A 16424-nucleotide genomic window follows, 5' to 3' on the forward strand; every position below is an offset into this window, starting at 1 on the left:
CTTCTTCCTCTCCCGCTCCGCCTGCTTGTGTTCCCTCTCTCACTGGCTGTCTCTCTCTGTCAAATAAATAAATAAAATCTTTTAAAAAAGAAAAGAAAAAAAATAGAAGAGTGTGTGTTTGCTTTGTGAAAATTACCCAAAAGTGTACACACATCTTATGTATCATACTGATTTTCAAATCAATAGGCTTCATGAAATGAATGACCTAAGATTCTTATTGCAATTAGTTTTTACAGCAAATCAGTCGATTTTTCTGTAGGTCCCAAGCTTAATGTAATTCTCTATAGGTTAAGATAAGATATGGCATTAATCAACATCTCCAAGAAATTCATACTTGCCCTAAATATAATTAGGAAATGCATTTAAACAACGTTCTGGGTTTTATGACCTCATTTTGAGTTTATGGAATTACTCATGAAGGATAATAATAATATATTTATTCTGAAGAATTTAGATAATGCCAGAGGAATAACTTCTATACATGATTTTAGTTCTAGGATTTTGCTTAAATTGGTGCATGTGGTTTTATTTCAAGGCTTGGGCAGTCCATTCAATACCTAGTCACTAGAGAACAAACTATGAACCTCAAAACAAAAATCTTGACCTTTATGAGTCTCCTGAGGTCCAACCACATTCTTTCTCATACTATTCATCAGTGGTTGTGGAGAGAAAGAAAGGAGGAATGTAGAAATGCACTAGACTCCTCGAGAAAGTATCAGAGAAGATCGTTCCTTATGAACCAATAACTCAGGACAATGGTAGGAACAGATGTCACATTAGTGCTAATAGTGTTTGTTTTACTCATAACATTGATCTACCCTCCAATGTGTCAAAAAGATAAATTTTAAATGTAGCTATTTATTTATTTGTGAAGTGCAGGCCCCACCATGACCTAGAAAATTCCCCAGTCCAAGGTATAACAAGTGCTATAATTTCCAGATTGCGAAACTCGACTATTAATTTACATTTTAGAAATAAAAGAAGTGAAGCTCCAAGAAAATAATAGTTATTTCTTCTTTAAATAACTTTATTCAGATATATTTGTCATATATATATATATATGTATATATATATATATATATATAGTGCAAAGATCACCACAATCAAGGTAATTAAGTTACTCATCACTTCTACATAATTACTACTGTGCAAGTGTATGTGTGTGTGTGGTGATAAGATTTAGATTTAATATATAAAAAACTGGTAAAATTCAATAGCAAAACCCCAAAATAACTCAATTTTTTAAATGCGCAAAGGACCTAAATAGACATTTTTCAAAAGAAGAAACACAATGACCAATAGGTTGTGAAAGGGTTGTCAATACCACACTGATCATTAGGAAAAATGCAAAATAAAACCACTATGAGATATCACTCATACTTGTTAGAATGGCAATTATGAAAAAGACAAAAGATAATAAGTGTTGAAGAAAATGTGGAGAAAAAGAAACCCTTGTACCCTGTTGGGGGAAATGTAAATTAGTATAGCCACTACGAAAATAGTATGAAGTTCCCCAAAAAATTAATAATAGAAATACCATATAGTCTAGCAATTTCACTTCTGGGTATATATCCAAGGGAAATGAAATCTGAATTTCAAAGAGACATCTATACTTCCATGTTCATTGCAGCATTAGTCACAACAGCTACGACATAGAAACAACCTAAATGTTCACCAATGAACAGATGGATAAAGAAAATGTGGTATATATACACAGTGGGATATTATTCAGCCTTAAAAAAAGAAAAAAGAAAAGAAAAAAAAGAAGGAAATTCTGCCATTTGCAACAACATGGATGAAACTGGAGGGCATTATGTTAAGTGAAGTAAGTCAGACACAAAAAAACAAATGCTGTATGATCTCCCTTTTATGTAGAATCTAAAACAATCAAACTCACTGAAGCAGAGAGTAGAATAGTGGTCGATTGCCAGGAGGAGAAGGGAGTGGGAAATGAGATGTTGGTCAAAGAGTACAATTTCAGTTGTAGAAGATGAGTGGGTTCTAGAGATCTAATGCATAGCATGGTGAAGAGAGTTAACAATACTGTATTGTACAGTCATTCATTCACTTAGTAAATATTTACTGGATGTCTCTTTTATGCTGGGCCCAGAGAATCCAGGGATCAAACCCATTATTATTTATTATTATTATTATTATTATTATTATTATTATTATTATTTTAAGATAAACCTCCATTCCGGTGCTAAATAGCTTACTGGCTAGTGTGGGACATACAATTCAATAAGTTGTTATAAATTAATTAAAGATAAGATGGAAATTCAAGCTCACTGAAATCCAAGCTTTTAGACTCCAAAGTAGTTTCACTCTGCTCCAGTGCAAGCTGTCTATTAAGAAAGTGTTTCCTCATTAAAATACTCACCATCCAATTAATTCACCCTCCACCCCCCATCTAAACTGCCATGTCGTTGTAACATGGTTGGAAGTCATTACTCAGATACAACATATAACTACTCAATCCCTGATCAGTCACCTTTTAAACATTCTCTTATTCTTCCCTTGGTTCATTTTCAACCATAAAAGAAAAAGCTCAGTATGTGAAAACATTTCCTGACCTCCACAGTACTGATTTGAAGGGGAGATTTTTGCGACACAGTCAGGTAACATGGAGGCTTTACTTAAAGCGTTTACTTAAAATGTCCACAAATCTCCTCAAGCTTTATTTTCTGGCGTGGAGCAAAAGTGGCTCTGAAGTCAGAATGGGTTCAAATTCTGACTAACTACTTGTTAGCTGTGTGACTGCTACTGATAGTGTTGCTATGTATCAAATCGGTCCAAAATTTGATAGCTTGAAAGCAACAGTTTTTATGTTGTCTCACAATTCTGGTGGATCAGGAATTTGGGAGAGACATGACTAGGCAATACTGCCTCCAGATCTCTCATAAGCTGCGGTCGGATAGTGCGAGTGGAGCTAGAAAGGCCAAGAGGGACTGGAGCTGCTGGGGGTTGGCCAGGCACCCCTCTCTCTTCCCCGAATGGTTTCTCTTTAGAGCCACTTTGGGCTTCCTCAAGGCATGACTGACAACATGGCAGCTCAGGACTGTAGTACAAGTGTTCCAGTGATCCAGGGGGATGTTGTGTCTTATTTCCTAACCTAGCCTTGAAGTCACTCAGTGCCACTTCTGCCACATTTTGATGGTTTTATGCAAGTTCCAAACCCAACTAGATGCAAACAAAGGAATTAGACTTCCCCTTTTAATGTGAGAATGGCAAGATTTAAGAAAAACATATGGAAAGAGAGATATTGCTATGGCCATCTTTAGAAAATAAAATCTGCACAGTGACATTGGGTAAGTCAGCTAACTTTTCTGTGCCTCAGTTTCCTTACCTCTAAAATGGTTATAATATATGTCACTTCATTGGATTCTGGGGATTTAAAGGAGCTAATACATTTTCAGTGCTTAGAACAGTGCCTAGCATGGGGAATGTCATTCCTTAAATTTAATTTTTTAAATTTAATTTAAATTAATTTTATTTAAATTTTATTAGTATCTTCAAGTCTCAGCACAAGTATCCCCTCTGCTGTGGAGCCTTTTCTATTACTCTCACTGATTTTTCATTCCTTCTTCCAGCTTAGCATGGCTTTGAAGTTACCTCTTTTTTAATACATCTCTTCAGATTTTATTGTACTTATATGTTCACAGGCCTAGATCCTCCAGTGTACTGTGAACTTCTCAAGAGAAGGAAACAAAATGGCTGCTCAGTAACACAGATTTGATTATTAGGGAACAACTCAGTCCAAAGTACAGGTACGAAACATACTGATGAAAATGCAGATGAAAGAAGATGTTGAAAACAAGCTAGGATAATACAAAATAAAGAAGGTGGGGTGTAGTGGATAATGAATGACTTCCACTTAGGTTTACTCTTCTGTCAAACCTTTAAATGCTACAATTGCCCTGAGAAGGGTTGCAAGAGATGAGGATTTCCAGATGAGAAAATAGAGCAGGGAGTTGAAAGCTTTGGCCTTGAATTAATATCTAGAAAGTGGATTAAATTTGTTGTAATAGACTAGCTAAAATTTAACTAGCTTTCTTATCACTGGAATCTAGCATTTAAAGTGTCCACAATTAGAAACATTTACTGAAAGAAAACTGCATTTGAGAATGAACATCAGCTTTAAACTTGTAAATGGTGGGGAAATCCACAGCATTCTATTCCTTTTACCAGAGAAAGAGACATTAATGGCAATCTAATACAACAAAAAATATCTGTCCCTGGGTATCATACAGAATCCACAGAATCCATAGTAACACGCAAGACTGAGTTTCTTTTACCATCAGGAAGGTACCTGTAAATCACAGGAGAGTCCTTTAAAATCATAAGTGAGTTTTGGTTTCACACCAAGAGCAATCATTTAAATTCAATAAAAAAAAGAAAATCATAGTGCATGAAAATTTCAAAAAGCCATTTGTGAATAATAGCTCTAGAATTATTATTATTGTTATTATTATTATTATTATGCTCCAGAGTCTAGAGATGTTTAAAAATGAATTTTTCGGTCGAACTCTAGGAACGTCAGATCTCAGAAACAACAGACGAAAAAATTCTAATTAGCTGTGATGAACGTTGATTATAGAGCACGGATATAACAATGATTACAAAAGGAAAAAAAAAGAGGTGATGCATCAGTCTCACGTATCAAGTGTGGTTGTGTAATTAGAGAAATTTAATCACAGCCGGCATATGTGATATATTTGTATTTGCACCATTTTGTGGATTCACAGGCAGAACTTCCTCAGAAAAGACAAAAGAAATAAAAGCATTCCTATTTTATAAGCTTTACCTCTAAACCATTTACTTCATGAAGGTCTTTTTTTTCTTGTTCTTTTTCTATTTCTTCCCCACACCCCACAGAAAACCCACTTCTTTTTCAGCAAATACTCAGTACAAGACCTTATTAGGTTGTTCTTTGTAGAATGTCCGCAGCTCTTTAGGATTAATGGAAGATATGCATAGCTCATAGGGAAAAATAGGGTCTGTTTTATCCGAAACATTTGATTTTAAAGATATGGTCCTTCATCTGAGTTTCTGAAGGAAATAGAATATAATCACTGCGTCATCTAAAGATGAGGCCATGAATAGTGCCAGTGCTCTCAGGTTCTGCAACATCCGCCTGAGCTTTGCTGGCTCCTGAGTTAAGTCCCAACATAGGAGAAATCACTTGGCCAGCTGAACTCTCACAGAAGATTCAGTCACCTGTTAGAAGGTCACTAGATTTGTCTTGAACAAAAGTCTGTCTTGCAGCTTGTTGTTTTTTGATTTCCTGATTAAGTGATGGATGAGAAGAGGTCGCCTGGGCAGTACAGAACCAAAACCAAAACAAGATAAAATAAAACTTTCACAGAAACCTCAGCTGGCCCACATTATTCCCAGCAAGAAAAGATTTCTGCTTTGCACTGATTACTCATAAAGCCTTTTCTCCAAGCAAAAAAAAAAATTTTTTTTTTTGCTAATGTTGTTCTATAATTAGGTGTTTCTGCTGGAATTAGGAGCAAACATGAAAAAGCTGTTCCTGCAATACATTTGTAAAAGGTATCTGAGTTATCATTGGTGAGGCTGGATTAAACTATACAGTTTATCATTATGTCAGTGTATCTGTGTTTGCTCTAGAAACTGCACTTAAGTATAGTCCCTCTTATCCATGGAGGATATGTCGCAAGGCCCCCAGTGGATGCCTGAAACCTTGGATAATAACAAACCCTATACTAGGTATACTACGTTTCTTCTATACATACTTCTGATAAATTTAATTTATAAATCTGGCACAGCAAGAGAATAGCAACAATAACTAATAATAAAGTAGAACAATTATAACACGATAGTGCAATAAAATGTATGTGACTGTGGTCTCTCCTTCTCTCTCTCAAAATATCTTATTGTGCTATACTCACCTTTCGTCTATGATATAATAAAATGCCGAACGATGAGAGGAAGTGTGGTGAATGACATAGGCACTGCAATGACAAGGCACTACTGAGCTTCTGAGAATAGGTCAGAAGAAGGATCACCTGCTTCCCAGCCAAAGTTGACTGTGGGTAACTGAAACCGAGGAAAGCGAAACTGTGGATAAGAGGGACTACTTCATAATAAAAGAAATAACATGAATCGTTAGAAGTTTACACCCACCCCCCCACCCCCCCACACACACCCTTACCCTTTACACATTAACACTTTGCGTAGTTTCTTTAACATTTGTATATAATTTTCCAGACGCAACCTGATACAATGCAAATATAGTCACCCGAAAGATAATCTTGCTTAAGATATTCAGGAGTCCATCATCCTGCAGTTTAAACATAGAAATTCTCTCTTTGATAGAAGATGAATTTTTGTACAAACATACTGTAAAAATGGGAAGAAAACATATCCTATTTTTACTTGCATCTAATAAAGATCTCTGTATATCAAAAAAGATATCCCAATTCCTTTTCATGACTTATTCATAAAAGAAATTAGATGTCATCCCTCCTTCCCCCAACACACACATAAACCACACTATTTGATTAAACTTTGGTACATGACACGAGTGTTCAAATGCCTGTTGGGACAAGGAAATTGTCCCAATACATGAGTGAAGCAGGTGCCATTTATAAATGTTCTGTTTATATTGTGTAAGTGGTGGGCAAGGGTAAGATTGTTGACAAGAAGAAAGCAGGCCTGGTGTCTGATCTTCTGCTATGTTAAGAGAAGGTGTAAATTTCATAGGAAATCTCTCAATCTTTAAATACTGGCACAATTTATATGGACCAAACACAGAATTCTTTAGGCTGAATGGACCTACCAGCTACCAGTTTGCAAACTCTTCTGTACTACGGCTGCTGGAAGGGTTAGCAACAGGAGGGTGAACCTCTGTGACAGGCTGTGGCCAGAGGATGACAGAGTGGAACCAGACAGACCAGAACCCCATGCCCAATGGCCTTATAAGAAAATCTGCCTAGGCTGTGACATACTTCAAACTAAGTTAAGCTAAATCAATAACTTGGATGAGCAAATAATAGAGGGAGATTGTGGGGGAGACGAGAATTACCCAGAGAAAGATGTCAAGGAAAGCAGACAGTTACAGAAAACATTGGTCAGTTGAGAGGGCCCCTAGAAAACCAGCTCACCACAGATAACTAGATATCAAGTATTAATCACAGAGGGAGAAACAATAAATTTCTATGAACAGTATTAAGAATGAATGAACTCTGGCATTGTTTATGCCAAAGTGAAAATTTTCAGGCCACCTGCTTTGACTTCTTAAAATCATATATATCAGGGTGGGCCCCAGAAAAAGGGCATGATGAAACATAAACTACGTGAAGAATTTAAATGTCACAGCAAATGCATATTTTGTTAGCTGATAAATTCGCACAGGGACAACCAAGTTTTATAATTTAAGAGTTGACATAAATTACTGTGCAGTTACATGGCAATTGAAATGTGTAAGAAACTTCTTTGATAATCTGCAATTACCCACTTTACTGGTATCCTCTGAACATTGAAGTATAAGGATGAAGATTAAAACCCTGCTTTATCTTGATGTCTTTCAGCAGTCACACCTTTAGCTATGGCATATGGCACACATACAGGAGAACTGGCACAAAGCCTTCTGTACCTCCTGTAGAACCAACCATTAAATGTGAAGAACATTTTTTCAATAACTTAAGAGGTTTTCTTGACCAAAATTTCACTGCCTTGACAGTCTGAGAGGGCTGAAGAGGACCACTTAATGAGGGAGGGATGCTCAAAAGCAGGTTGAGCATGAGGTCACCCGAACGATGGATTGGGCAGATATATTCTACTTAGAAGACAAGCAAGGGCAAAAATAACACCATGGCCATCTCCAAGGTAAGAGAAAATGAGACTGTTTTCTGAAAGAATCTGCTATTTAGAGAGTGAAGAACAAGTGAGTACTTGGATTGGGAAGCAAGGTCAAGCTAATAAAAGCAGAAAGTAGAAATTGTCACTCTGTCTAAAAAATAGCACCTTGATCTCAAGCCAAATTAAGGGTAAATTCCATAGCTACCTTGCAAGCCTGAACTATAAAGGCAGGAAGAAAAAAAATCAGATCCCCCATGGCTCTTCTCAAGCTAGCTTTAGTTCTCTTCCACAGATACAGCATTATATGGTTCTAAGAATAAATGGTATTCAAAGCACTGTTTGCAAAAAGATTCATACTTTCTTTACCATAATCCTGGCAGGCTGTTATGATCTAGATACACCTCATTTTATTGCTCTTCACTTTATTGCACTTTGCAGATATGAATTTTTCACAAATTGAAGATTTGCGGCAACCCTGCATGGAGGAAGCCTACTGGAGTCATTTTTCCAACAGCATTTGCTCAGTTTGTGTCTCTGTGTCAAGTTTTGGTAACTCACAATATTTCAATTTTTCATTATTATTAGATTTGTTATGGTGATCTGTGATCAGTGATCTTTGATATCACTATTGTAACTGTTCTGGGTTGCCATGAACCATGCCCTTATAAGATAGTGGACTTAATCAATAAATATCATGTGTGTTTTCACAGCTACACTGACCAGCCAATCCCCCATCTCTCTCCCTCTGCTCAGACCTCCCTATTTCCTGAGAAACAGCAATATTGAAATTAGGCCAATTAATAACCCTACAATGGCCTCTAAGTGCTCAGGTGAAAGAAAGAGTTGCATTTCTCTCATTTATTTATTTATTTATTTATTTATTTATTTATTTATTTATGTCTATATTTGTTTTAAAGATTTTATTTATTTATTTTAGAGAGCAAGAAAGAGAGAGAAAGCACAAGAAGGGTAAGGGGCAGATGGAGAGGGACAAGCAGATTCTGTGCTGAGCATGGAGCCTGATGCAGGGCTTGATCCCAGGACTCATGAGATCATGACCTGAGCTGAAACTAAGAGTCAGATGCTTGACCAACTGAGCCACCCAGGTGCCCCACATGTCTCTCACTTTAAATCAAAAGCTAGAAATGATTGAACTCACTGAGGAAGGTATGTTGAAAGCTGAGACAGCCTGAAAGCTAGGCCTCTAGCACCAAACAGTTAGCCAAGTTGCGAATGCAAAGGAAAAGTTCTTGAAGGAAATGAAGTGCTATTCCAGTGAACATACAAGTGATAAAAAGCAAAACAGTCTTATTGCTGTTAGGGAGAAAGTTTGAGTGGTCTAGATAAAAGATTAAGCCAGCTGCAACATTCCCTTAAGCCAAAACCTTATCCAGAGCAAGGTCTTAACTCTCCTTAATTCTATAAAGGCTGAGAGAGGTGAGGAAGCTGTGGAAGAAAAGTTAGAAAAAGTTGGTTCATGAAGTTTAAGGGAAGAAGCCGTCTCCATAAGGTGAAGCAGCAAGTGCTGACACAGAAGCTGCAGGAAGTTATCCAGAAGGTCCAGCTAAGCTTAGCAATGAAGGTAACTACAATAAACAACAGATTTTTTTAAAAAAGATTTTATTTATTCATTCATTGAAGAGAGAGAGAGCACAAGCAGGGGGAAGAGCAGAGGAAGAGGGAGAAGTAGACTCCTTGTTGAGCAGGGAGCCCAGCGGGGGTTCCATCCCAGAACACAGGGATCCTGACTGAAGCCGAAGGCAGATGCTTAACCGCTTAACCAACTGAGCCACTCAGGTGTCCCTAAATGACAGATTTTTCAGTGACATCAAATAGTCTTCTATCGGAAGCAGATGCCATCAAGGACTATCATAGCTGAAAAGAAGTCAACACCTGGCTTCAAAGCTTCCGAAGACAGGCTGTCTCTCTTGTTAGGGGCTAATGCAACAGATGACTTTACGTTGAAGCCAATGATCATTACAGTCCTGAAAATCCTAGGGCCCTTCAGAATTGTGCTAAATCTACTCAGCCAGGCTCTATAAATGGAACAAGAAAGCCTGGATTACAGCACATCCATTTACAGCATGGTTTACCGAATATTTTAAGCCCACTGTTGAGGCCTATTGCTCAGGAGAAAAAAAAAAAGATTACTTTCAAAACATTACTGCTCATTGGCAATATACCTAGTGACCAAAGAAAGAGCTCTGATGGAGATGTACAAGTTTGATGTTGTCGTGCCTGCTAATACAATATCCATTCTGCAGCCCATGGATCAAGGAGTAATTTTAATGTTCAGGTATTATTTTTTAAGAAATACATTCCATAAGACTATAGCTGTCATAGACAGTGATTCCTCTGATGGATCTGGACAAAGGAAATTGAATACATTTCGGGAAGGATTTACCATTCTAGATGCCATTAAGAACATTTGAGATTCATGGGAAAAGGTCAAAATATCAGAATTAACAGGAAGTTGGAAGAAGTGGATTCCAACCCTCACAGATGACTTTGAGGAGTTCAAGACCTCAATAAAGGAAGTAACTGCACATGTGTTATAAATAGCAAGAGAACTAGAATTAGAAGTGGAACCTGAAGATTTAACTGAATTGCTGCAATCTCATGGTAAAACTTGAATAAATGGGGAGTTGCTTCTTTTTTTTATGTTTCTTTTAAAAAATTTGTAAAATTTAAATTCAATTAATTAACATAAATGTATTATAGTTTTAGAGGTAGAGTTCAGTAATTCATCAGTCTTTATACAATACCCAGTGCTCATTACATTATGTGCCCTCCTTAATGTCCATCACCCAGCTACCCCATCCCACCACACCCCTCTCTTCCAGGAACCCTCAGTTTATTTCCTATTACTAAGAGTCTCTTAGGGTTGGGGCACCTGGGTGGCTCAGTCGTTAAGTGTCTGCCTTTGGCTCAGGGCCTGATCCCAGGGTTCTGGGATCGAGCCCTGCACGGGCTCCCTGCTCTGCTGGGAAGCCTGCTTCTTCCTCTCCCACTCCCCCTGCTTGTGTTCCCTCTCCTGCTGGCTGTCTCTCTCTCTCTCTCTCTCTGTCAAATAAATAAATAAAATCTTTAAAAAAAAATAAAGAGTCTCTTATGGTTGAGGAGTTCCTTCTAATGGATGAGCAAAGAAAGTGGTTTCTTGGGATGGAAACTACCCCTGATAAAGATGCTATGAAGACTGTTGAAATGACAACAAAGGATTTAGAATATTACGTAAACTTATTTGATAAAGCAGCAATTTAAAAGGATTGCTTCCAATTTTGAAAGAAGTTCTACTGTGGGTAAAATGGTATCAAACAGCATCTCCTGCTATAGAGAAATTTTTCGTAAAAGGATGAGTCAATCAATGTGGCAAACTTTATTGTTGTTTTATACCAGTAAATTGCCACAGCTACCCCACCCTTCAGCAACTGCCAGCTTGAGCAGTCAGCAGCCAACAACACTGAGGCGAGATCCTAATATAAAGGTTATGACTTGCTAAAAGCTCAGATGGTGATTAACATCTTAAGCAATAAAGTATTTTTAATTAAGGTATGTACATCTTTTTTTAAACATATTGCTATTGCATGCTTAATATAGTACTGTATAGTGTAAACATACCTTTTATATGTACTGGGAAACCAAAAAACTCACATGACTTGCTTTATTGCAATATTTACTTTATTGCGATGGTCTGGAACCAAACCTGCAATATCTGCAAGGTATGCCTATATTCCAAAAGAAAAAATGAAGTTCAGTGAAGTAAACAGTCACCTATCTGGTAGCAGAAAATTCAGGATTAAAGTCGACTAGTTTTTTCAGACACTTAGTGTAATGACATTTTAATGGCACTCAGATTTTTGTGCTCTGTCTCTCTATATATACTCTTTCAGGGTTATTCCAGCTATTATGTTTTTTATCTTCATCAGCATTTGTCTGATAATTCTGATCCTGCCATCCATGGTTAATTGTCCCCCACTCAGCCTTAGGCACCTAGTACAGTATCGTTCACTGATCCTGTTATTGCAGGGTAAGTTTATAACAAACTGTTAAGAGATTTGCCAGAATGTTTGTCCAAAAGTACAAGGCAGAAGCAAAGACAACAGGAACAACAATGAGAATGAATTCTCAAAAGGAGGAAGTTACAAAATGTTCTACTACCACAACAATAGGAGTGGAGAAAAGTTGGTGTAGTGGGGAGTGAAGGGTGATAAGAGCTTAGACTCTCGAGCTGAAAACCAGAAAAAATACAAGCTAAAATGTTCAAATTTGAGAAAAACACCCAAAGAATTTTGGAGAAAGGGAGAAAACATACATATGATAAGATTTAATTTCCATTTACTGTACTCATATGTCTCTAAAGGAGCACCAGGAAGAAGAAACAATTTGGCAAATGTATCTTTTGTGTTTAAATATCAATTTTGATTTGTGATAGATACTTGTCTTTCAAGTATTATATTTTCCATAACTAGAAAAGACTGGGAAAATACACTCTCTAAGCTGTTTATGAACTAAATTCTATTCTGACTTTTAAAATAGAGAAGAATTTCAATAAGAGTAAAGATCTGTGATAAAGGAAGAAAGAGATACTGTGCTTAGTTTATCTTCTTGAAGGACCAGAGCCTCCAAAAACATTATCAATTAGAACTTAGCATATTATAGACCAAATTTAAATGATATTTAATAAAAAGGAATACACAACCTACAGTAAACACTCAATGTGTACAAACACACACACACACACACACACACACACACACAGCACTAGGCTAATGACTACAGGATAGACTTGCTTTTCTGGAGCTTGCAAAGAGAAAAGTCCCTCTCACCCTTCGCCTGTAGCCTCATCTCCCAAATGACAGAGCTGCTATTGATAATGATCTACTGTCTGGTGTCTAAAAGCTAAAATCCAATAATTACTGCTAGTGGTCTAAGAGTTCTGTTTAGTGAAGGGACGGCAGTAGATTGAGACCATCATCCAACAACTTACTATTCTTTAAACTGCTGGTCAACCTGTATGTCTTTGAAACTAAGCATCTAAAGCTTTTAACTGGAGAGAAACTCTTGGTATAAAAACTCAGCTACTGATGTGTAAGAAAATTAGTTCACTTTTGTGTATGCAAAGCAAAGAACTATATCCTTCCTTTCAATCTCCTTTCTTCTCCCTTCACCCCAATTCCCAACAGCCATTAATACTATGAACTCCCCTCCTGCTGGGGACAACCATGGCCATAAAACTTGACTCATGAAAATATTAATGAACTTTCTGTTTTCCCTTCATGTTTTTCTTCCAGTTTCTTTCTGCCTTTAGAAGGGAAATCAAAGGATCTCCCAGTTCATCTCTCTTATGACCCTTGTAAAACACCTGTCACCTGGGAAAAAGTAGACTCATTCACAGATTTATCATCAGGAAATGAAAATATTTGCTGAATCGCCAAATGTAAGCTATGCCTACACATTTAATAGTGAATTCCCCAGTATGGGGGGCTACTTGGTTGAGGAACTGACATTTTAGGATCTCTACTCTCAGCAATTTGAAATCCTCCCTAAAGTCACCAATTTCACTGCTAACACATTCATGTTCTCTGTGTATTACTCTTGTATTGCAGTGAATTGCTCACAGGCTTTCAAAAAAATTAGAAAAAAACACTGCTTCTTCCTCTGGCTACTTTTTCATTTTTCTCCTTCCCTGCCTCAGTTCTCATTCCTTATACCCATTACATCTCTTTGCATCTCCAGAAAACTTCTTCATATTCTCTTTAAGCTGACAGCTGTTCCCATAATTTTCTGAAAAATACACTCTTAAAGTCACCAAGCCTCTTTATTTAAACCCAGTGGCTTTTTCTCACTGTAATTTGCCTTGAGCCATATCAGGTAAAAAAGGAAGTTTTTCAGTGGGTGCCATGTTCTCCATGTGATAGAAATCCCATCTCTTTATCTCCATATTCTCAATCTGTAGTGCCCATTTTATTGTTGGTTTCCAGACTAACTGTCCTTAAAATTTTTCATATTATCATTTTTTTGCTCTGATACTGTCAATAGTGCCCCCTCCGCATTAATGCATTGATCTAAACTCCCTTTGCTTGTCTTTTATGGTCCTCCATGAGGTTGTACCCAGAAGTTATTTGTTGAGAGCCAACTTAAGGAAGATTAACCTGGCAGTTTGTATCCTGCTGCTGTTCCCCATGAAGAATGAGCATATAAGATATAAGAAGGGAAGTATTATTCCTTATTTGATTTCGGTTGTATTCCTATTTAACCTCAAATTTCAGGTTATAACACATTATAACTTTCGCCCTTCTAAAAGAAAATAAATTGTTTGAAGGGGGAAAAAAGGCTTGTGATAGGTGAGGGGTTCATAATCTCATTCTGATGAAATTATTTATTAATGTTTTTCCCAGTTGCCTTATTTTTAGGAATGCGTTGATGGCTATCAACGATCAGATGCAAAGCTCTAAACTACTCATACATAAGTCTACTATTATCACATATAATGTAGGGAAATGTTACCATTCTGAACTCAATTTATTTGTTAATACTTCATTAGTTTCATGTTAATATTTCTTTCTTGAAGCTTAACCCACAGAGAATTTCATTACCACTACTATTCAGGTGTCAAATCTCTTTCTAAAACAAAACAAAGGAAAATCTTTTATAAAAGTGGATCTTTAGTTTTACAGACAAAAGAAACTGTGAAAAAGAAGATTAAATCTTCATCAGTTTAACTCACAAAGCAAATGCATAGGGAAATAGCATTATTCACCATTTAAATTGCCTAATTAGTCTTGGGAGTTTTTTTTTTTAGTCTGTCCAAGGTAAAGGAATTCTACATCCAGTTATAATAATGCTAAATTTCTAAATAGTAGATTTAAGTAAATCTTCTATTGAAAGAAATAAATCACTTCTGTGCTGAGGAAACTCTATTAAGATACCATCTGAAAGATCTATGGAGCCCTGAAGTGGAATACATACATTTTTAAAAGGATAAACATAGAAGAAAATGTCTGTCATGCTTTACAGCGAATATATCCACCCACATGTTCAAGAGCTCCCTGATTTATTCTCAAGTAACAACCTTGACTCTTTAAACATTGTTTATGATGGTCAAATGAGAACATACAGAGTTTGAATACAAGTTATCTGCTAGTAGGCTTCCTTTTGAGAATAAAACATTCTTAAAGCACCATTTACTTTCACAAACAGCATATGCTCACCATGTGGCACCATTCTTGTTAACACCAAAGTAGCAATTTGAGCTTAACAGCTTATAATAATAATAGTATGTGATGTCAAGTCCTCAGAGTCTCAGATGTCAAAGGTGATCATGAACATAAATGCAAATTCCCAAAATCTGCTCTGCTGGGAAAAAAGAGTCTTGCCAAGGCCAAAGAATCCAGTAGAAATACAAATGCTTGGTCTCCAGCTTCTCTAATAAGCTCAGAAATTGTCTTTCCAATTTCACTGCATCACCTTCATCTGGTTCTAATGCATACGCATGTCTAGTGAATTAGTTCCCCTTGGGGGAAAATTTTGTTGTTTCAAGAGCTTGAGATTTTCAATGAAGTGCCAATGATCTGATACAAATTGTTGAAAGTTTTATATTACAACTGTTCCCTTTTATATGAGCCGACTGTTTACTTTTTGAGCACCTTCAAACCTTCTAGCATTTCAGAGTAATGTTTAAAATATGGCATTATTAAGAAACTTCAAGATTACAGCTGTGAAAACAGACCTATGTCATTATAATCAGTGAGAAAGTCCCTTAACTGGGATTTCAGAATATAAAAGGAGCCCATGCAGAGAACTGGCAGGGTAAAAACCAAAGAGAGAAAAGAGAAAAAGAAAGAGGGGAAAAATCCATCAAACAAAGAAAGGGGGTGTTTCCATTCTTGACAGCCCATTTGAAAAAATAGAAGTAATTCAGTATTTGAGTAGAAGACATTTTATGGGGGAGGGAGGTGTGGTTACTTACTGCATTGGCTTGAGAAATCACTTTATATATTACATCTATTAAAGCACTTATTTTTTTCCATTTTAAATGGTTATTTAGCTATCTGCTTTTTCTACTGACTGTGAGCTCTTCAAGGACCAGAACCATGTTATATGTGTCCTACAAACTAGGACCTAGTATATTGCGATATTTAATATTTTTGGTTAAATAAGTGATTCAGACTAGAAATAATATAGAATTCGTACTTTTGCTCAGACTAAGATGCAGAGGCAGGATAATAATGGGTGAAGAAAAAATTATCCCATATAGCGTTGTATTAATGGAAAGAAATATTCAATATACATTAATATGCTGTATTAAGATGATCACAAAGAATAAGCAAATTATGTAACACTCACTTGGGGAGTCCTCATCTCTCAGAAATAGGCTGTGGTCCCACATGATGCATTTTTCCCTTGGGCACTGAACTCGCTGGGTTGCAGGAACAGAGAAGGCAGAAGGTAGTAGAGGATTCATGTCGTTCAAGTTCATAGAGTGGTGCCCTGATAAGTGAAGATAATGAGACACTCAAAGGTCCTCCTGAAAGAGTTCTTTAGAGAAACCCAAATTGGGTAAGAGGGAAGATATTCCAAAAAGGGGCTCCGATGGACTG

The 16424-nt window shown here is 36.7% G+C and overlaps 1 protein-coding gene across 4 annotated transcripts in view; it reads right to left on the minus strand.

Moving 5' to 3' along the window:
- LOC109489339 overlaps positions 1 to 16424 on the minus strand; it is a 420733-nt gene that overhangs the window by 125485 nt on the left and 278824 nt on the right. For all 4 annotated transcript variants that reach the window (XR_004626285.1, XR_004626287.1, XM_034663350.1 and 1 more), the window contains exon 6: positions 16171 to 16314. Coding sequence is in view for 2 of the 4 variants with exons in the window: in XM_034663350.1 (XP_034519241.1) it covers positions 16171 to 16314 (144 nt within the window). In the remaining 2 variants the exon portion in view is untranslated. The remainder of the gene's footprint in view (positions 1 to 16170; positions 16315 to 16424) is intronic.

The sequence above is a fragment of the Ailuropoda melanoleuca genome, chromosome 1 (assembly GCF_002007445.2).
Source record: "Ailuropoda melanoleuca isolate Jingjing chromosome 1, ASM200744v2, whole genome shotgun sequence".
Taxonomy (NCBI): domain Eukaryota; kingdom Metazoa; phylum Chordata; class Mammalia; order Carnivora; family Ursidae; genus Ailuropoda; species Ailuropoda melanoleuca.